Raw genomic sequence first — 22,449 nt, 5'->3', positions numbered from 1 at the left:
CGATTACATTCCCCAAGCAAATACCTGACGCCTTACAAGCGTTCCTTACTGTGCACAGTTGTCCCAGTGCATTATATCCACTCATGTGCAGCACACTGTTGTGTTGCTCTTGGTCTCCGAATGTGACTCTCAGCAATATGACGGAATAATAGCACATCCAGATGGTCTTTGTGGTAGTGCAAATTTCAAAACAGATTGAAGAAGAATGAAGAGTGTGATACTTCGTCATGCATCATGCAATGCTGGTGCTAATCAGGCAACATGTGTGGTATATATACTTCGCACATTTGAGATTCATTGGATTTGTTCTGGAGCCATACTGGGAATTAATTAATCGATCTGTGATTTGTCACTGAATTTGAGAGAGGGCACTAATTTCTGAACTTTTGACACCAACTGTGAATTCAAAACTGTCTTTTCGTGTAGGCTTACATGGCCTTTTTACGTGTATGTAAATTTATGCTAATGACTTTGGAAATTGCTTTGGAAATGGTTTTGGAAATTGCCTCGTAACATTCCTGTTACAGCTCACAATTCGCTTTCTGCACGTCATGTTTGATTGAACCTGATTATATCCCCAAGCTTGTTTGTTGCACCTAACAAACACTGTTGCCCTTTCAGAGTTATTCCATTGATTGACTCCTTTCGAGTGCAAGCAACAAATGGTTGTGTTGCTTCTGATTTCGAAATATGGCTGTCTGCATGACGGGCAACAACATAAGTGCTCTGGATGGCTTTCATCATGCATCTATAAGATATCTGTAACTTTCAGGATTGGTTAAAGGAAGAACTGAAGGATGCTGTAAGAGTCATTAGCAGCTTGTTTTTTACATTATTTTACTATAAACTTGCAATGTTGACAAGCTCTTGCTCAGTGTGCATGTTGTCATGTACAGGTCCCTGCAGTATCCAAGGAAACCATTTTGCACTAAAAGATAATTTTTTGGTTATTTGTTTGCTGAAGTTGAAAATGATTAATGGGTACTTACGCCAAGACGAAAATTATAAAACAGCAAAACGTGAGCTTATTGCTCATTATTGAGAAGTAATCATTAACTGAATGCTCGAACCTTGTTTGCTTTCACCCTAAATGGGCCTTTACAGTCTCGACAAGTTGCTACTAAGCAAGCAAACGCACACATGGCCACACGCAGCCTCACTGAGCTTGCTCAGTACGCACATAAGCACGCACAGCTTCGGCAAGCCCCCTCTCAGCACGCAGATGTCCACGTACAGAGAGTTCTCCACGAGAGTCCACGATTTTTTACACGCAAAGAGTGTGCGTGAACGTCTATCAGCTCACAGTACGCGCATATGTACACACAGGACGCACAGAATGCGTACAGGTAACGCACAATTTCTGTGCATTTGTGTGCAAAATGAACGTGATCGTACAAAAATCACTGTTCTCGTGCAAACTCACGCAGAGTTTTTTCAATAGGGTAGTTTTGGTCCTACTTCACCTGGTTTAGAATAAATCTTAAAATTACGGCAGTGCTTGTCAGCGCTCAGTACTAAAGCGAGCAAACGCAACTTCATAGTGACGTCAGAGAGCTTACCCTGGCTGCTGACGGAAGGTGAGGAGCGCGCGGTGTGGTGTGCGCGGCCACTGGGTCCCAGGTAGGCGGCCGGCACCCAGCCCTCGCGGCCGCCTCCTCCGAGGCAGCGCACGTACCACCACCCGGCGCATCCCACCCGAAGCACTTGCACGGGCTGGCCCTCGACCAGCGACGCCTCGCCCACGTCCACGGCCTCGTAGTCGCCCAGGGCAACGTAGCTGCCGCCGACCTGCGCGCAGTCGGGCACTGTCCGTCCATCGCGCAGAAAGCGAGCCTCCACTCTTGGCAACACATTCGGGAGATCAGCATTGCGAGAGTATATGAACCGGAGAGTGATTTTGAAATCAAGGTGTACGAAACGGACAGTAATTGGCGATTCCACCCTCCTCCGACTACAAGTGCAGTAGACTACAAGAGTGCCCATTTAATACAGAAAGCTTACGTGGATTGGAGAACACTTTGCTTTGTAAAAGTCAAAAGTTCCAGATCGTGCTAAAATATCACAGAATATCAAACTCCCTCCTATGGGTAATGGTAGAGAGAGGGTGTGGTAGATGGTCCTTGGCGATTACAAAATGAACAAGGGAGGGGAAAACCTCAGGTTGCTTGAGCCAACGTTTCGACAAGAGGAATTGTCTTCGTCTGGGCCCAGACGAAGACAAGTCCTCTTGTCGAAATGTTGGCTCAAGCAACCTGAGGTTTTCCCCTCCCTTGTTCATTTTGTGATCTCCTAGGGGTAAGTACCTGCACTATGGTATGCTTCGAGTGGCAGACTGCACTCATGACCACCTTCCCGCGTGTGCCAGCTAAAGAAGCGTATATGTGTTAAGACTGGATCGATTCGACACCATTGGGCGAAGTGAAGAGTAGAAGCAGGTACGCCGCAAAATATTTATAAATATTCCACGAAGCACCCGCACATTCAGTCAGAGCATTCGTTCTTCAGCGTCATGTAATCAACAGCGTGTGTTACGTAAACAGTGTGTATGCCAGCCTCCTATAAGCGACAGCCCTGAATTTAGAAAGTGAAGACCTGTGCATACGTGTCAAAAACAAAGAGTGAGAGCAGCATAAAGCAGAGGCCCGGAGCCCTCTAAGGCAATTGTTCATTCTCTCAAGGTGTGCTACCAGAAAGAACATTCTATAGGCATTGGTAGAACCAGCTAAAATACGCCATTACATTGCCCACCGTAATGTGCTTTCAAGTTTTGATGCGAAGCTGGCCTAAAAGCCTGTCTATGAAGCATTTGTAAAGGATGCGTACGTGTGATGTCCGCGTGCACATTGCATCATGACATCGTTGCCTCCCATCTTCACTCTTCCTTGCACTGTCGTCCCGTCATAGGCTCAGCGCAGAGTAGCAGGCGAGAAAAAAGTACCGCCTTGGTCAAAAGGTCGGGGCCCAGGGGGGGTTTGATTCTAAGCCATGTAGTTGGGCTCTAGTAGCATCCTTGGAAGTCCTAACCTTCGAAGGGGGCAGGACCAGAGTTTCTCTTCTTTTCAAGTAATTTCGAATGGCGGGGATGAGCAATGACCCACACGGGGTGGCCCAGAAACACACAGCTCCGGGCTGCGAACTTCCAAGCAATCCCATACGATGCTGACCACGCTGTTAATAGTGTTCTACCTCTGAAGTGACAAAGATGTCCCCTTCGTCTTCCTCCTCATCTTCGCTCTGCGAGAGGTCGTCGGTGGACCAGCCATCCTCGTGATCGGACAGCTCCCCGTTTGCGCCGTAGCTTCGCAGCGCCGGGAAGGTGGCCCGGCGGCCAAGCACGCGGCTGGCTCTCTGGCACCCGCTACGGCTGTTGTTGTTGTCTGCCACACGACGGCTCTCCCAGCTCATGCCACTGATGGTGTGCCGCACGCGGCTGCTGCACGATGCAAAAAAAGTAAATGGGTATAGAAAAACGTGGAGCACTTGGTGACACTTCATACTTTGAAATACTACAACGACGAGAGCACGGCCAGTTTATTTAGTTGTCTGATACCCACAGCGCCACTCGGCATTACAGTGGGGACTACAAACAAAATAGTACTGTGCACACTTCAAAAGGAAATGCAAATACATGTGACAGTCAACTACACGAAAGAAACCGAGAGTGCCCTTTCTTATGTTCCCATTCTTCCGCCCGCACTGTCATGTATGGAAAAGTAAAAGAAGCCACATCGACGCTAGCGTACTGCACAATTTCTTCGCGATTGAATGGAAGCGAATGTACAAGCGCTTGGCAACGGCATCCAGACCTGTATAGTCAGCTCGCGAGAGCCCGAGAACGCACACTTGTAGAAATCGTCGCCTCTTGCCCGTAGTTTTCGATCTACTGCTAACGAACTGTGACGTGGAGAATATACAACGTCGTTCGGCGTTCGCATTCTGTTACACGAAGACATCAAAAAGCCTTGGTGGTCACACTGGTCTCAATAATCTCACCTTTCATGGACAAGCATTTTGCACCGTTTGAAATGTGGCAATGTATTATACTACCGCTTGTGTTCTCTTCTCTTTAAACCCTACTTTCGCATAGCACTCGCTACCCTTCCTCTCTACTTTTTATGTCTCTCTGGAGCAAAAAGACTGTTCTCTTCAAGAAGCACTTGGACGCCTCTTCCTGGGGTTTCCTTGCTAGTTTCGTTTTTAGTACGAAACGATAGTAGCTAAGATGCTAACACCGACTTATTTAGAGTTAGGGGAAGGAAGAAGACACACGAATAAAGCTGTCATCACCATAAGAAGCCCAACGCCAGCAATAGTATAGAGACAGACAGCAAGCGCCGATATAGGATTGGATTGCAGACAGAGGGAACGTTATCATTTTTATTGAACCAGAGGCTCCTTCTCAGGGGTACGCCTGCAGCCTTGCACGCGGGTATGACCAAAACTACTGGAAAGAGAAAGGCTTAAGCGGCGCCGCTTTAGCGTAGCTGAGAACTGGGCGATGAGGTCTAACCAGAGCAGTAAATTCAGAACTATAATTCCGGTTATCCGCTCACTCCTAAGGAGGCTACTGAATGCTACCAGTAACCCCATGGACAATAAGGGCTCGTCGCTCAACCGACTAAGCCATCAAACTCGCAGGCAGTCAGCAACAGGGCTTCCATGCTCTGATGACTCGTACTCGTACTCTGCTTTACATACTCTGCTTAGACTGCACAGTGTCGTCTGCAGGCAGCTAACGACTAACTAGCCTGGAAACAACGCAGCTTTGTTTTTGGGCGTCGGAAAAGTGCGTAACAGACCATGACAAACTTTGAAAAGCCAAATATGCTGTTCTGAGACGTCTAGAGCACGTGCAACGCATGTGCTGTGCAATTGCCTAAGGTATTAGTACTTACCTGGGTGACTGCGGCTTAACCCCGTTCAGCTGCTCGTACTTCTCGTAATGCTGGCGCTTGCTTTCGTCTGCGTCAGTTAGAGAACACGGTTTAAGTTTTCCTTCGTTACAAAACTTGCGGACGTCACTCACCTTTCAGGTGTTCAAACTGCTGCAGCAAAACCTGTTTGATGTTCTTCACCCACAACTCTTTGCACTCAACTGACGGCGCCTGAAATTCACAGAATCAAACAAGACAAACTGATCAATACTTTTTTGATCGTTTAAATGAACTTTCCAAACAAGTTTGCGTCAGAAATCAAACTAATGGTCAGCATTTGTATGGATTAGCCGAATATAGCTCTGAAGTGCAGCGTGAAAGTGCAATTATAGATAAAAGTAATGAGCTGTGTAATGCTTGATGTACTGAAAGTGTATAAAGCCCTATTACATAAGCAACTAAGCCCTATCGACAGAAAATGGAAAATAACAGTATTAGGTTCTGACCTATACCACAGGGCGCCGTGCATCACACCAGCGCGATTCATTTTAAAAAGCCATCAAGAGCATTGTTGTTTAACTCTCACACCCATCCCTCATGTAATGCCCCATATCAATGAACTTTTAGGCACCGGATAAAAAAAGTATATACTTTACCTGAATTATGAAGACCTGTGTTCTCCCGTGTAGCCATACTTCAAACTTTCTCTTGTCTCCCCTGGACCCTTTGAAATTCTCCGTCAAGCCAATCTGCGAGGTCTGAAGAAACGAAGGAAATTGTATATTCTGTGCACAAAAGCAAAATAAGGGGGAATTGCAGCGGGTGCGAACCTTTAGCGCGTTCTTGAATGCATAGCTAGGGTTGTCATCTCGGCCGTACTTCTTGGTGAAGAGAACCAGGTGCTCATAGAGGAAGATGTAGCGCTGGCTGGGCTTGAACCGCAGCTCCCTCATGCGATCCTTTTTCTTCTTCTCCATCCAGACGTTGAACATCCCTTGCAGAAGCAGCTTTCCATAGTCTGCGAGGCTTCCCTGAAGCAGCAATTAAGCACTGTTACTTCACACTTAGTGCTCCAGAAACATAAGAGCGTCGAAGAGCACATCCGCCGTTTGAAAATAACATCCTGCTTAATTTACAAACTGCCGCCACGGATGCTGCCGTCATTGAAATTTCAGTGTTCTTCACATTCAAGCACCTGCTTGAACGGCACAAGGTATTGAGGTTGTGTTACTACGCCTAAGAAAATAAAATGGTCATCCAGAGTAGTCTGACAGATGGTCTCATATTATGATACATTTTCTACGGAAGCTCCGATATTATATCGGCACACAGTAGCAGCAGTAAAAGCCGCATATGTGTTGTTAAAAATCTTGTCTTCTTTTTTATGCTTGTAAGGAAGATCTAAACATCCAATATGGCAAAGTTAAAGTAAGTCTACACTGCTGCCTTTGAGATTCTTTTTTACCTCAGTTCCTTACAGTGCACGGATATGGCCTTGTCCTGAACAGCCTTCCTAGTGACATGTTAGGACCGATCTTCATCTTCATTACAACAACGGCATGTTCTTCCTAATTTATGCTGCGTCGAAGATTTTGTACGACAAATTCGACTGCCGTTGAGCATAAAGAGAATGCCACGAATCGAAGCTACGACAGGTACCACTAGCGGTCGTCGCTATAACATCCAGCGACTTCGTAAGTATTTTTCTCTAGATGGACAGTTGGATGTACAGGGGGCTCGATATGAAAGGGATCACGGGAGCGGGCGGCCGCGCCGCCGATTCCCGCCGGCTCTCAGCAACAGCGCTTCGCGAAGCGTGGAAGCCACGTGCTCCCACGTTCCCTTTCATATTGAACGACCCTGCATAACATCGGGTATCGTAAATATTTCACTTAGTACTAAAACAACAATTCAGACATGGAAGCTACAATCTACTTAGGGTGCTTCTATTAAGATTCCAAGTTTTGTGTAACATATTGTAGGGCAATAATCCATCAAATAATAATTAGCAACTTACGTGGAAGCCAGTAATCGAGACTTGGTGCATACTGTCGTTCACGTGCTTAAGCACATCGAGCATAGTGTTCACAGCTTCCTGCAGCTCGTACTGCTCCCCAGAACCTTCGGAGTACTTCAGGAGATCCTGAAATAGAGGTGTGCGGATGCAGCAGACACTTGCTTCACATACTCGTTGGCGATAAGCAACAGTAAAAATCTCTAAGAAAAATTTTCATTGCAAATGAAGAAAACGACAGGCAATGCGAAAAAAAAAAGGTGTGGCAAGTTTATCACTTATGTGACAAGCCACGTCAGAATAAAAGATAAAAAGATAAAGAAACTGCAAACAATTATTGCTATGCACATAAGTTTGCACTCTAAAGAAAGCAAATGTGACGTCTGCCGGGCTATTATTTACCCTAATGCATGTCGATCAATAGTATGGGCAACTTCATGATATAACATAAACAGAGGTCACCAGTCTACAACGCTGCAATATGGCATTGCACTCATCTCAGATTTTAATGGTTTAAGTCATTACTAATCTTGAGACATGCGCTGTCGTCTATCAAAGCCAAGGTAGTAAAGCAAAGAAGGTATACTATCGGGTCAACCTAGGCTATTTCTTGGCGAATGAGGCTTGTTTCTAAATCGTAATAAATCTAAAGATATCGAACTCATAAATGGGGATTAATAATTTTTTATTCACTAAATCTTTCCGAAAATTCAACCCCGATCGGCAGCTGGACGATAGCTCAACATTTCATCGGTCGATCAGTCTACTCACCAGAGAAAAATAATCCTGCAGGTGTTTCAGGTGAGCTTCCAACAAAATCATGACCAACTAAGCACCCCAATAAACGAAAAGAAGTTACAAATCTTGCCTTGAGCAGCAGTTGATACTTGGTAATCCTCTGGACAGGCTTGAGCAGATAGGCGTCCAATGGCAGCTTGTGGTTTAGTTTTCTTTGGCATTCCTAGAAGCACAGGTAAATTCAGCCGTAATTTACGAACCATTAGCCAAGTTGTGCGGTAACGAGAAATTGGACAATCTATTTAGTTCTCGATAAGACACGGTAATATTAACGGAATGGGCTAAAGTATCATAGTTTTTGCCTTGCAGTGATGTGAGCTAATGTAGATGAGCTACAGGGCTATATGTTTTCTATATCAATTTTACTGATATCCGTATAATTGCAACCTTTCCGATTCTTCCTGTAACTTGTTCTAAGGTGTGACCCGGTGGACGGAGGTCCGCCGGAGAACAGTTCGCATTCTGTAGCGGAAAAGCATAATTCCTAACGGGGCGATTTAGTCCACGCAGGCTTTACATGGGCTCGCCACTTAATCTGACGATTTCGTCGGAAGGAAAAGAAAACTTTATTTCTACTAATGCTTTTTCCTGCGGTTTGGGGGCATCTTCAGAGACGTCTTGGTTCTACCCCAAGGAGCCTTCTCTGTCGAAGTCGTCCGCCTCTAATCAATGGTCGGTTGCCCTCAGTCCAGGGCTCCGCTGGCCACTGCCGCCCGTTGAGCTCGCTGTACCAGACCTCGTTGGTCTTCACAGCGGTCGCTGGACAGCAGAGTCTCCCATTGTTGCGCACTCGGGTTTTGTATTTTGGGGACTACGTCTATGTTTTGGCAGGCCCATGTGATGTGATATAGAGTAGGTTTTTCGTCGCACCAGGGACATTTGTCCGCGTATATCGTAGGGTGCATTTTGTTTAGTATATGTAGGTTTGGGAAAAAGCCTGTTTGTAATTCTCTCCAAGTGACAGCTTCCTCTCTGCTGAGAGATTTGTGCGGTGGGGGATATCGCATTCTTCTGCTTCTATAGTTTTGTAGTATGGCCGAGTATTGCCTGGGTGCTGGCGCGAGTTCCGCGGTCTCGTCGGATGCTCGGAAAGTAATGTATCCTCGAGCTATCCTGTCGACCTCTTGGTTTCCTGCCACCCCCGTGTGCCCCGGTACCCACACAATTTTGTGTGGGATCTTGTCGTTTTGTTCTTCCTGATTTTTAATTTTGTCGCTCGCTGCGAGGAGAATACGGAGCGCGTGACGACCTATCCTGCCATTCATGTAATTTCGGAAGGCTGTTTGAGAGTCCGTGAGTATTGTTAGCGACCGCCCGGTTCTATAGCCCTCCGCCACCGCTAGAGCAACGGCTACTTCCTCGGACTGTGCAGCTGTGCAGCCTCGGAGAGACGCGCTGGTCATTTCGCGTAAAGACGAATCATCGGATAAGTTTTCGCATTAGCAGCGCATAACGATCCTGTGTTAAAAACAGTTTGATATCCACGCCCGCACTCAGAGAAGGATTAGTGAGAAGGAATTTAGCCGACAGATAGTGCACACGCTTCTGCATTCTTTTATGCATGTATGCGTAAAAAGACACTGATGCATGCCATCACGTTGCAGGACTGTCGCTGTTGCGCCTTTCAGCATGTCAACACGAAGGCAGTACTGAGTTTTTAGCAGCTTTCAAACAGAACCACTCAGTGCCTCCAACGCGTAGTACAGAACAACTTTGGGTGAGTCCAGTAATCCACAGATGGTTTATCAAAAGTTTCTGTCAAACTTTGATCATGCGCAGCCTCTAAGCGGCGCTGGATACCAGTAGTGGGCAGGTGCCCGCGACTGCTGTGTACGATTTGTCTAGGAGGAAATAATAAACTCTCACTAGACAAATAAAAGGGGAAATTATACCACTTTGTTCAGCTTTTAAGAGGTACTCGTTGGGGCATTCTCACGTACACATGCAATGTACCTACCATGAGTCAGAATATTGCAAAAAAATTTTACCGATCACTCGGACACCCAGTCAAGCGCCCGCCTTTTTCATACACATTACCAGAAATTCGCGACGAGAGCTTCTAGTTTCCGTGGCTGCCATACGTGGCGCATGATTTTCAACATTAAAAAAAAATAGGGCTTTGGCACGATCCGTGACATCAAAATGAAAGAGAACGACCGAGTGTCCTCCCATTGAAGCACTATATTTCGCTAAGCTTAGGGCTACTGGCTGGACGCTGTCCCGACTTCCTTGTAATGGTGTTGGAGAAGTACTCACAGCGAACCAGCACAATGCGAAGGGTGCACAATGCTATTCGCCAGCAGTGGGCCAGAGAAACAATGGGTATATTTTTGTAGAAATAGAGAAAGAGGAAGGGGGGGAACGCACTTACCTTGAAGAAGGCATTATCATTGGCGCACTGGAGTCTCAGTGCTTCGGACTTTGGTTTGTTCATGCAATATGTACTGTACAGTTTATGAAAGGTTTCCTTCTGCAAAGAAGAAAAAAACGTACGTCATTCTGTAGAAACTTTTTCACAGAAAATTGGCGGCGTCCTCAGGTTAGCAGCATTAACTGCTGCAGTAATGGCTTACCCGTTGAACGAAACAGGTTCCCACTAACTCAGGAGTGCTTCGGCAGTTTTGAAGATCCTCTAGGAAGACGCTGAAAACAAACACGACGACGAAAAGCAATCAAAAAGCGCAGTAAATAAAGTATTGCAGGACAATTTAGGCCCAAAGGATGGGATGTCGTAATCTGGACACCCCGCTTACTGCTCAAATAGGTGATGAAAATTTTTCGTCGTCCGCCATGTGCGAAATGACTCTCTATCACACAGCGGACCGAAGTAAGCCTGCACACGGAGCGAGGGTTATCGCCCTTTGTCACGACGTGTTTCCTGTCTTGGCCTCGTGGACATGAAGTCAGGTCATCGCTTCGTGATGCATTGTAAGCAGTATATTAGGGGGTAAAATTAACTCCGTCGACTGCTTGCCACCGGCTAGTTAAGCGTGGCGTAATCTCACAACACGTGTTCGCTAATGAGGTGTTTCGCAACTCTAGATAAGGACAAGCTTCATAAGTATATGCCTAAATTTACTCCACATCAATTTCACAAGAAAGTTGAGTGATGAGTAGGAAGCGACTACATGACACGGTATCAAAAGGTACAGTCTTTGTCAAAAGTAACCAGGCTGCATGGTTTGCTTCTAGCTCGTACAGTGGAGCCCTTACAGTTTCCATGAAGCTGAAATGGTCGCTAAAGGTAAGGACTGGGGGTCTTCTTACCTTCCAACATCTTTTGGTCTTTAGGAAAGTCACGAGGGCTCCACTATACAAGCTAGAAGCAAACCATGAAGCCTGGTTACTTTTGACAAAGACTGTGCGTCTACTATATAGCGGCGGGTGTAGGCTTCTAGTCGCATTTTTTAGCAACTTTTCAAAACACATTTGGTTTATCGGGGTTTAATGTCCCAAACCGACTCCGGCTATGAGGAACGCCGTAGTGAAGGGCTCAGGAAATTTGACCACCTGTGATTCTTTAACGTGCACTGACATCGCACAGTACACGGGCCTCGAGAAATTCGCCTCCATCGAAATTCAGCTGCCTCGGCCGGGATCGAACCCGCGTCTTTCGGGTCAGCAGACGAGAGCCATAACCACTAAGCCACCGTGGCGGTCTTTGCAAACACGTATACAAGAATTGTGTATATGCCTACACATTTTGCTACGTCGGGACATTCGGGGTTTCAAAGAAGCACTGTCACGTCACATGCCTAAAGAACAGCGAGCTATTGATGACTGCGGTAGTCCCTTGGCGGATTGCTCGAACACCGCGTGCCCTAGCGTCATATCCATTGTGACACCGAATGACCAGAGGTTTGAGCACGTGGCCCTACATTTCAAAATCATTAAAAAAAATGCATCTAAGCTGCCTGAACGTCCAGCTGAAAACATGATTGTCAGCAGCGACAAATCCTCGATAGCCGTATATAGGGGTGAATAGCTCGAGAATTCATTTGGTGAGGTCTTGCGCCTTGCTAAGACATCGGCGGACTCGAATGTCAGAGTTATTTGGTTCCCGGAGTAATCGCGTCATAAATTAATATTTTATGAGCAGCAGAATCTTCGCTGCCTTCACAATCACTAACCTTCTAGAAGAGAATGTTCAGCTACAAGTTGCAAAAACGCTTAATTAAAAGAATGTTTAATGCTGCGGCAGTGTTTCCTGCAATAAATCTGATACTAATTTGTTTAATGTCATTTTTCTCGGCGACACACGTTGCATACACGCTGAATAGCTATGTTTATGTATTTGTTTATTTATTATTATTATCATTATTTATTAACCAAAACGTCCACAACCTGTAAGCTGGTTCACACGGTTTCCGGTTTGGGCACAAGAGGTCCCACTGTGCTGCACACTCACTCATTGTGGAACTGGTAGAGGGCCTCCATGTTCCCAAACAGTATATCGGCTTTCCCGTACAGGGAGTGAGGCACGAGGTGTTTCATCTCGGGGTTAGACATTTCCTTCTTGTACCCCTGCGCGGACAGACATCCGAACAACAAATGGAAGGGGAAGTCAGTGTCGATGCATGAAACATACGATTTTATAACAGCATCTACTGTGAATATTTCGTTTATTATAAACAAAAAGCGAGGTTTGAAGAAATAGTGTATCCTAAAAGTCACGGCAAATACCCGGATATTCGATAACGAAAAGCAACCTTATGCACATTCTGAGGGCATTTCTTTGCATGACAAGTACTAGATAGGCCGCAGCTTTTGGAACCTGCTCCTAGAAGCTACGTTTGAATGGCTGCAGACGTCGCCTTTCTTCTAAGCGACGAGCAGCAATGTCCAGCCATTTACGTGCCACACAATAGTTTGCCAAAAAACGGCCAATCATTCGCACTAAGGAAGACCAAGAGGAAGAGTAGCATTTCATTCATAAAAAAAAAAATATTTTTGCGAACAAGTTGTAAGTAGAGCAAGAAAGGCAAGCCGATTCTTGTCTTTCTCTTTTTAAGAAACCCAGAGTACAAAGAGTCGCGGAAATATAGTTTCTCGCTGCAATTCTGTTATGCTTTGCTTTGTCTCAGTAATTGTTAATTTCGTTGGTATATATGTATACCGTGTTACTCGTTCCCCGCATTTTTTTTAAGATCATACCACTATAATACATTAGGTATGCCGTTAGAAATGATATTGATGCCCTAAGTGCAATATTATTAACCCAGCGATTAAAATCAATGGTGCGATGCAACATATTTTTCTTCCACTGACAATTTGCTGTCAGAGACACATCCCCGTAATTGCTCTCGTTTTCTAATTTAAATAAAAATGGCAATTTCACTATACCTTACCTGGATAATGCTGTACAGCTCATGAACGTAGGTCTTCTCAGTTTCAATCAGCTCGGTCATAACATGCCTGCAAGTAGCAATGAACCATTGCAGTTGGCGCGCAGAAAACTTGGGGGCCTTCTTGACCACATTAAAAAAAAAAACGATACCATCTAGGTTGCCTGCTGTAATGTTTACAATGAGTGTCTAATGTGTTTCTTTCGATTTTTCCGCCAGCACACCGGTTGGAACCGGTTCCATTGCACTTATATGGTATGCATAAAGCAGCACCTTCTAGACTTGCGGAGTGCCTTTCATTGGATTATAATAGGAGGTTATACTAATCCGACCCACTAATCCACCCTAATCCGTTTTCTAGGGTGGGCGATCTTCAAAGTTTTTGGGGCCCTCAGATTTTAGAATTTAGCAGTACCCTATGATTGGTCCACTGATGGTCACGAGGTGTTGATGACATAACAACCCTCTCAACCACATTCACAGATCGCGGGGAGTCATACCACTACTTAAGCAGTGCTGCAGCGGTTAAGCGATGCGCCTCTGCTCTGCTAGGTGGTTGTTTCAAACGCAGCCACCAATGGAGCTTGTGTGACTCAGGTTGCTCTTCCCGAGCTCCCGTAAGGCTCCCGTGACGTCACAAAGTCACGTGACCTTCTCGATTAAACAGAGAAGCCGGAATTTTTTAGTGAGACGACAACCTAAATAGTACCGCATTAAGAAATGCCAAGATTAAAACTTTTTCCAAGTCTACGAGGCCTAACTCTCCACTTAATTACGGCTTCGCAGTAGACACAATGGACAATACTTATTAGCGCTGTAGTAATATAAAGAACTAACAAATTTTACGCGGCAGTATATGGATGCGCTGGAACTCCAGTGGCTAATATCGTGTTAATGTTGAACTCTAAACATAAGAAAGTGTGCTCGATAGAACATTTGAAACAAACAGGCGCTACGAAAACTGCTCCGGTCCACTTGGAGGTACTTAGCTGAAACAATGTATATTTTAGCCATTGGCAAAACACGCACTCGCCAGAACTTGCAAGCGAAAATAAAAAAAAAACACTGATGTTTCGGGGCCCATAATGGTGTATTGATTAGGGTCACTTCTGGTCACCTCACCTTGATCTGAAGGAAACGAAGTACAGGACGGTGAACAATGTGGGAATGATTGTCCTAAAGGAGCGGATGTTTATCTCTGGGAGACTAGGACGCGGCATCGACTGGGACGTTTCATTCTACGACTGACTGCGAGTCATTGTCTGCACCATCATTTGTTACTGCCCTGATAATTTCCTGCATAGTGCATTCGAGTCAGTCTATAGGCAAGTAGATCTGCAACCTTTCTTGTGAAAAGGCACGACACATACTTTTCCAGCAACGTGCTTCTTCACAAACAGCTAGCTTCTATGAGAGTAGTGCACGTCACACTGACCTCATAAATGTGTTACCTGTTTCATGCAGTTTAACTGCTATTGTACAGCAAATCTTCATTAAAGAGTAGCCCATCGACTTGTTACCGAGATTTGTTCAACTACAGAGTTCCCTGCCAAGGGCACTAGGTAGACCGTATTTTCATATTTCCACTGTCATGTCCACATAGCCCACAGGAAAACTGAAGACACATTTTCATGGCTCAAGTGACCTTAGGCATAGTTGCTTTGGGCCAGGAAGTCAACACTTTAATGCAAGCTAATGCTGAAAAACTAAAACAAAGAACAGACCACTTTCACGACGATGGAGCTTTCTCGATATCTCCCCTGGAAATAACGTATGAGAATGAAGCAAAACACACTAGGCTATCCTGGCAAAAGACATCTAGTTTAGGCTTAGGTTTAGGTTTATGGGGGTGCAACATTTCAAAGCGACTCAAGCTATGAGGGACGCCGTAGTGGAGGGCTCCGGAAATTTCGACCAGCTGAGTTTCTCTAACGAGCACTGACATTGCACAGTACACGGGCCTCTGCAATTTCGCCTGAATCGAAATGCCACCGCTGAGACCGGGATTGGACCCGCTTCTTTCGGGTCAGCAGTCGAGCGCCATAACCACTGAGCCACCGAGTCGACTAAAAGACATTTAGTGTTCGAAAGAACAATCATTGCTTGATTAATGCTACGAGTGCCGGCAAATTAATGTGTCCTCCTTAAACTGAAACAACAGTCGAATTCAAGGGTTGTCCTAAATGTATTGAGCTAAAAATAGTTTTTAGCTCAATCATTAGCGCACAAAGTAGCAGAGGTGGATTTAAGAGGGTGGGGGGCCACCCAAGCGAGAAATTTTACATAGTAAAACCATGCTGAACCTTATTTATTCGAAAAAAAAAAGCTAACATGGTTCAAATGGGGCCGCCTCGTCGCTCCCTCTCCTCTCCCACATTCCCCCTGTAAGAGCGACTGATATATGATCCTCTGCAAAGCAGGACTGCCTAATTATTCACGATTGATCCATTCTTCAGTGCTGGTAAAGTGATCACCATTTTGCCCCCTGTAGAAATAAAAAGAATTCTTAGCCGAAGCGCGGGTAGCTTTCTGGGAAATTGTTAGGAAAGCTGTTTGCGTATAGGTTCGTTTTATGGTAGCTCCACGTCTGAGTGCATGGTCAAACAGGGCGGCCAAAGAGACGGTAGCAAAGTCATCGGCGAGCCACCACCCGTCGATAATGAATGAAAGCGTTCTGAACGCGATGTCAATATTCTTTTTTTCCCGTTAGAAGGTTCACTCTTGCGCAAGCTTCTCTGTGCAAGCAGGAAAATATTCAGAGGCGCTCGGGACCACAGTGGCTGACGTTCTATGGCAATGGCGAACTATGGCAGCGACATTCTTTTTATTGCAACCAGAGCAATTTCCGTAGAATAGAAATCTAAAATGTGGAATCGAACACCCGAAAGCTGCACTTAAAATAGTATCTGGTTCTTAACGCCCAAAAGCTGTACCTGAGCTATGAGAGACGCCGTAGTGGACTTCTCAGAATTAAATTCCTATCGACTGGCGTTCTTCAAATCGGACTCGCACCACACACCCCACAGCGTTTTTTCGTCTTTCTAGGAAAGTGCGGCGCCAAGGACAGGATTCCATACGCTGACTTCGTGTCCAGCAGCAGAATCTCTCAGCATCTTATTCGAATCTTACCTCAGAGAGATATGCTTGCTCCATGAAACATTCTCAATATGAAAAAAAAACTATCCAGTAGACGAATAAGAAACCTTGAACCAGCTGCAAAACAGTCACCCCCATTCCTTTCGTGCAGGTAAATATATTCTAATCAGTACATAGCCTACTTTCCGTTAGTCTCATAACATGTTTTAATGCTTTCTGCTGCAAGGTAGCTACCGGAGCTATCCGTTCTGTTCATGATGTTATGCGCTCTACTCTGGCAGACCATTTGTAAAGTCGGTAACGAAAAATAGTGACTACGATATTGAACGGGCATGCATTACTTCTGTCAGCATATTCCCAAGGAGGCGAAATGTTTACATTGAACACAGCGACGTGTCTGCGACACGAAGTGGTCATTTCCTTCCATCAGTGGATGAAAGAGGCTTAAAAACCTTTTAAGTTTGGCTCCCTTGATTTACCTTATTCTGTGAGTGAATCTTTATGGATTCAAATCGGAGTTTCTTGCTTGATACGACCTGCTAAAATAACCAAAGAAGGCTTAATTTCCAGAATGTCTTCTACAAAGGCTCAGCGCTGCGAGAGATCGCAAATTCAAAAGTTTTCTGAGGATTTTATCAGGAACACCATATGGGAGTGCAGAATACGCGAGTCAACTAAATTTTAAGGCTGCCGCGGTGGCTCAGTGGTTATGGCGCTCGGCTGCTGACCCGAAAGACTTGAGTTCGATCCCGGCCGCGGAGGTAGAATTTCGATGGAGGCGAAATTCTAGAGGCCCGTGTTCTGTGCGATGTCAGTGCACGTTAAAGAACCCCAGGTGGTCGAAATTTCCGGAGCCCTCCACTACGGCGTCCTTCATAGTCTGAGTCACTTTGGGACGTTAAACCCCCATAAACCTAACAAAAATAAATTTAAACAATTTTCGCCTCAACCATGGTTGTTTCGACTGCGGCTTTTCAAGCAGAAATGCGCTCGTTGAACTGCACTCGTTCCCTCCTCAAAATAATCGTAACGTCCAAGCTGCTTCAAATTTCTGCGAGGAATGAACTATCATTGAACATGGTTTTTAGCACAGACGGCCGGTACTACTTGCAAGGCAAGTTGTAAGCGTGGGGAAATACTGCCCAAAAACCAGGAAGCTGTAGGAGCCAGTTGATAGATCACGCTACCCATCTTGAATTCAGAACAGAGGCGGGCGAAGGCACTTCAAGCAGCCAAAGGTCCCTGCTGAGACCTACTCAAATAGCACGCCTAGCAACATATGTGGCTAATCCTAGAATATGCTACCTCTCTCAGCTGCTGACCCCAAAGACGCGGGTTCGATCCCGGCCGCGACGGTCGAATTTCGATGGAGGCGGAATTCTAAAGGCCCGTGAACTGTGCGATGTCAGTGCACGTTAAAGAACCGCAAGAGGTAGAAATTTCCGGAGCCCTCCACTACGGCGTCCCTCATAGCCTGAGTCGCTTTGGAACACCAAAACCCTCATAAAGCATAAGCCAAGAACTCTACCCCTGTCTTGAAAAGCATTTCATGCTTTCGACGAAGAGAGGTACTGAATTTACTTCGTTCGCTGCGCACGCGCTTGAAGACCGACACGACTATTTTGACGAAATCAGTGGCGTATAAGCAGCTACCCTTCAAATGTCGTAGCGGCCTATCCAAAACAGCAGCACGCACAGCACCTCCTCTGCACAAACCACGACACCCATACATCCACAAAATGTCCCTCCACTAATGGTCAAATTGTTCAAAGAAGGTTAATTTCTACGCAAGAGTCACTATGTGCTCTAGTCGAAGGTGTCACCACAGATGCATTTAAAATAGCGAAGATGTGATAAGAACGGAAGGAGAAGACACAAAGATGATACGAGGCTCCTTACTACATGCGTTGGGGCATTTGCGGCTGTGGGTGCAAATCCGGCTGAGTTAGCAGGAAACGAGTGTCCGAAGTTAGCGCCGTGCACATGCAGTATTGCCTCTGAAGTTCCTGCCTTGTGTACGTTATGCATGAATGTTTAGTATTGCCCTGCCATGAACACTCAGGCAAAAAAGGCAAAAAATGTTTCTGAATCTCCTCAAGGTTTGCCATGAGATGTGTTTTTTTTCTAAAGAAAGGCTGTGGCCTAACATCTCTAAAGCTTCACTGAAAAGCTACATGTGTGTGGATGAAAAAATTTACAAATGCAAGTTTTGGAAGGTCCTGTCAAAAGAGAATTGTGCACTTTTAGGTCATATGCACATTGTGGAAACTTCCGGAGAACATTTTGCACTATCTTAAGTAAAAACTCAGCATAGTAATCACAAGTCAGTCACCCTTTCTTGTCCTGGAGAATTTCCAGAGACTGCAGGCCAGAGTCCACACCCTCATTTTGAGCAAAGCAAACTTCTACGTGCTGCATTCAGAGAAGGCAAACACACACGTAAAGCATTCAGTGGGACATTCAGCACAAAATATCCCAATAAGCATGATTAGTAAACTGCATTTAAGCTTTTCTTGATCGTTATTGGCATCTCACTAGTGTTACAATCTTGCCAATATATACATATTCAAACTGAGCAGTATGGTATGTTCAATAGGCTGCAATGAAACTGATGCAGTGGCCATGCGTGTAAAACTAAGAAATATTTGGTTAAATGCCAAGAGTAAACATTTCTAAGCAAGACAACATTTGCACAGGCAGACAAGGTAACCGGGTTACAAGACGCTTTCATAAAAATTACGGTGGCTTTTACGGTGTTAGTCAATGCAGGCATGCCAGTTTATAAACATGCATAGTTAGCACAATGCACGAACACAAGCACAAACTTTTCTGCAAATGCATCAGCTTGCAAGAGCATTCACTTATGGTTCAATGCATCATTGGAAGCAGAAGAAAGCATTTTTCATGAGCAGCATAAAACATTAGTACAATTGGTGTAGTGCTATAAATAAACAAAAATTAAAACAAGGAGGCTGTACTCACCAGTAGAAAAAATAAACAATATGAGAAAGCAACACAAATCACTCGCAATTTCAGAATCATGAGCAGAAACAGAGTCTTGATCTCTCCTGGAGCATAAAATGGATAAAAACTGATTAGCAAGGATGCCTACAAGGGCTCCAGTGTTTGTGCAATCAGTTAACCTTTACCTCCTGCTTCCAAGTTTGCTTCATCACCACCAGACAAGAAGGTGAGAGAAGAATGATGTGCTGTGAAAGTTGTTGTGCATGCCAAAATAAGAACCAAAAGAAACCAGCATCATGCATTGTGTTTAGTGATGCGTGCCGCCACCATCACACTCTTTATTGAATTCAACAAGCATGCCTAGTACTGTAAAATAGGCCACACAGTGAAGGGCATAACTTAGGCACAAAATTTTAAAAATGCATTCTATGTACATGTTGTCATGCACGAATAAGTGAGGAGCTAAAAATTTATGCGTCAAATATAATGTTAGAGACAAACAAATACGAGATTCTGCTCTGATACAACTGCACATAGAAAATATTTATATCAAATAAATTTCAACATAATTTTACACACTCCAAGGCCTGATTGTGAGGCTCTGTCATGCTATGCTGCAAATATGCCATGCTAACTCAAAATACACTCGCACAAAAACAACAAAACAAGCAAGCATGAAAATAAATCAAAGCAGCACTATAAAACTTAACACCTAAAAATTTTAAAAACAAATCAGTGAATGCAAAGCATGAAAGTTTCCTCCTTTAAGAAGAGTATCCTGTCAAGCATGGTACACTGCAAAACAAGTCACACAGAGTACTTTTTCATCACATTAACATTGAAAGTTCCATCATTAGGATAACAGCTGCTTTTTTTAACAAAAATTTAGAGGCTATGGAATGCATTAGAAGCAGGTGATTCGTGCAAATAGTTTGTTTTCTAGCAAGTTCAGAGAAGCACTACATAATCAAAATGGAGGAATAAGTTCCCTAGGACGTCTCCTACATGCAATGGAAATATTCATTGTCATACAAGTCTGCTACCACAAGAGAACACCTGTACACTGAAAAAGGTTTACAAGAACAGGAACAGGAAAGAAGAGCAAAAATTTAAAAAATAGCCTGATCATTCTTGCTTTTAGCTAGAAGCAACATATGCAGTAAAAAAAAAAGCAGCTGTGCCAAATTCGATGAACAAATCCAATTGCTACAATGCAAGATCGAAAAGAATAAAACATGCAAAAAAGTTTTAAATGTCCTATGTACATTTCATTTCACATTGCACCTAATGCAAACGACGTGTGCATTCGAGCTCCAAACATGTAACGAAAGATACGTGCTTCAGCTAATAAACAGGTGATATTGCTGGACTAAAAATCCTAAACAGTATTATAGATTTGCACTGCCTAAAGAAACAGCAAAATCACAACTAAAAGTCATTGCACAAGTAAACACTTCTCTAACCACTACGCTCCCACAATCAAAGTACCACAGCTCAGAACTAAATGTCATTGTGAATTTAACTGCCACAACTCCCAACATGTATGTGTTAACAAAAAAGTGAAATCTTTGATTTCCTTCTCACTAATGCTTTGGTTTAATGATTTTAAGAGAATCTTCCATGTAAAAATATTCTGCATTATTGGAACCAGCAACCAGTCATACCAGTGTATATGGTAAGTGTAGTTTTGCTTACAGCTGTGTTGATTGGCGAAAAGAGTATTGTCCTTCATCTATGCTTAGCTGCCAAGTGTAGGTAAAACTGCAAAACTCTGCTAAACTTACATAACTGACTGCTGCACTCTTCTTGGCCTACTGTCATATCCGCACACAGATGACTTAGTATTATAGACTCAATATAAATGAAATTAAAAATCTGCTAAAATATTTGTACAAAAGCCAACGCAAACCACAGATCACAAGCATGAAACAAACATTGATCACAGTGCCAGTTGTGCCTAGTGAGAGCGAAGCACCTTGGAAGCTGCTTTCTTGGAAGGATAAAGGCGTGCCTCGGCATCGTAGGCCAGAGTATCTTGCTGCACAGTGGAGGGCTCCGGGGCAACTGCTTGTACTGGCCTAACTTGTCGGGCAACGAGCTTGCGAAGACTCGCCTGCTTGTTCTCGCACATCAGCTTAACATCGTCTACCCTCTTTAAAACCTGAAAGGACCAAAGGAAAGCAGGTGTCATGAATGGCGCTTACAACTGCCTGGTCGAAAAATAGCCTAATATTTCACACAGCCGTACACTGCACTGCCAAAAATCCAGATCATACGAAAACAGCACCCTGCGCCATTGTGCTTTGCGACCGTGCAATTAGAGGCCATTAAAGTCTCCTGTGTTCTAGCTGCCGTGAAATAAAAAGATATTGTTATACATACCATTAAAAATATCCAGGATATCTATTTGCAGTCCATCGGGCAAGCTTATGAAATGTATTTTTATACCATAGTTTGAAGAGACACACTAGGTATCCACTATTTATTATTTTTTACTGATCAGCACCAGCATGCGCTGGATGATGCGCTGATGATAGGACATCTTGGGCGCATGAATCAAGTCTATGAACGGTGGCTAGATCTGACACTTAGCACACTAGGTGAAGAGAAGAGCACTGTCACCACAATCAGAGAAGGTAACATTTTGGACGTGACAGGTTTGTAAAGCACGAGGAGGAGGTCATTTTTTTCGCTAGGTCACGGTCGAACTCAGCAAGCCCCTCGTCGTGCAAATCATGCCTGATAGCGACCGCCGCACTGAAACTTATGTCTGATTGTGTGCTCATCGAATAAAAATAAAACGCCGCGCGTTATCCAGGTCTTTGTGTTCGGCCAGTAGCGTACGAAAACGTAGCTCAAAAACAATCACAGCTTGAAAGACTTGCTGATTACAAAAGGCAGCAGCTAGTCACTTCCGCCCAACCAGCGTTGGTGTCGCCCTTCAAGGCATGCGTTTTTGACGGCACCATTTGGTAAAACCGAGCTGTTTTGTCAGCAATGTATTGCATTTTTATTGCGTGTTCGTTCTAACCGGGTTACACCGCCATGGTTGTTCGTTGGATCCGAGACGCAAATTCGTAATAAGCGAGTGTTCTAATGAGAGCTTGAAATATTTTTTTTCTCTCTCACTCCCTTTCGACTACTTTCTCTCTTGCAGTCACTAAAGTGAATGCGTTGTGGAGTCCCTTCCGCACTAAAGAAGAAGCAGATGATCATCGAAGTCTGCAAGTGCTAGAGAAGAAGCTCTTCAAGAATAAAGACTTCACAACAATAAATGCTGACCGACATCTTTAGAAAGTGAAAGCGTCAGTATATGCCGTTTAACTTGATTCTAAAGTCTTAACTCCAAAATATAAAA

General features: G+C 44.5%; 1 protein-coding gene across 4 annotated transcripts in view; it reads right to left on the bottom strand.

The window, feature by feature from the left end:
• Nucleotides 1–22,449, bottom strand: part of LOC149342437 (guanine nucleotide exchange factor DBS-like) — a 245,758-nt gene that overhangs the window by 17,773 nt on the left and 205,536 nt on the right. For all 4 annotated transcript variants that reach the window (XM_089544754.1, XM_089544751.1, XM_089544753.1 and 1 more), the window contains 14 exons: nucleotides 21,067–21,252; nucleotides 18,460–18,539; nucleotides 13,035–13,101; nucleotides 12,095–12,210; nucleotides 10,260–10,329; nucleotides 10,058–10,156; nucleotides 7,757–7,849; nucleotides 6,892–7,017; nucleotides 5,705–5,905; nucleotides 5,531–5,632; nucleotides 5,027–5,105; nucleotides 4,896–4,962; nucleotides 3,187–3,433; nucleotides 1,560–1,788 (listed from right to left, as the gene is read on the bottom strand). In XM_089544754.1, coding sequence (XP_089400880.1) covers nucleotides 1,560–1,788; nucleotides 3,187–3,433; nucleotides 4,896–4,962; nucleotides 5,027–5,105; nucleotides 5,531–5,632; nucleotides 5,705–5,905; nucleotides 6,892–7,017; nucleotides 7,757–7,849; nucleotides 10,058–10,156; nucleotides 10,260–10,329; nucleotides 12,095–12,210; nucleotides 13,035–13,101; nucleotides 18,460–18,539; nucleotides 21,067–21,252 — 1,762 coding nt within the window. The remainder of the gene's footprint in view (nucleotides 1–1,559; nucleotides 1,789–3,186; nucleotides 3,434–4,895; nucleotides 4,963–5,026; nucleotides 5,106–5,530; nucleotides 5,633–5,704; nucleotides 5,906–6,891; nucleotides 7,018–7,756; nucleotides 7,850–10,057; nucleotides 10,157–10,259; nucleotides 10,330–12,094; nucleotides 12,211–13,034; nucleotides 13,102–18,459; nucleotides 18,540–21,066; nucleotides 21,253–22,449) is intronic.

This window comes from Amblyomma mixtum, chromosome 5 (assembly GCF_055824585.1).
Source record: "Amblyomma mixtum isolate Tamu chromosome 5, ASM5582458v1, whole genome shotgun sequence".
In the NCBI taxonomy this organism is placed as follows: Eukaryota; Metazoa; Arthropoda; class Arachnida; order Ixodida; family Ixodidae; genus Amblyomma; species Amblyomma mixtum.
This window is presented reverse-complemented; position numbering and strand designations above follow the sequence as displayed.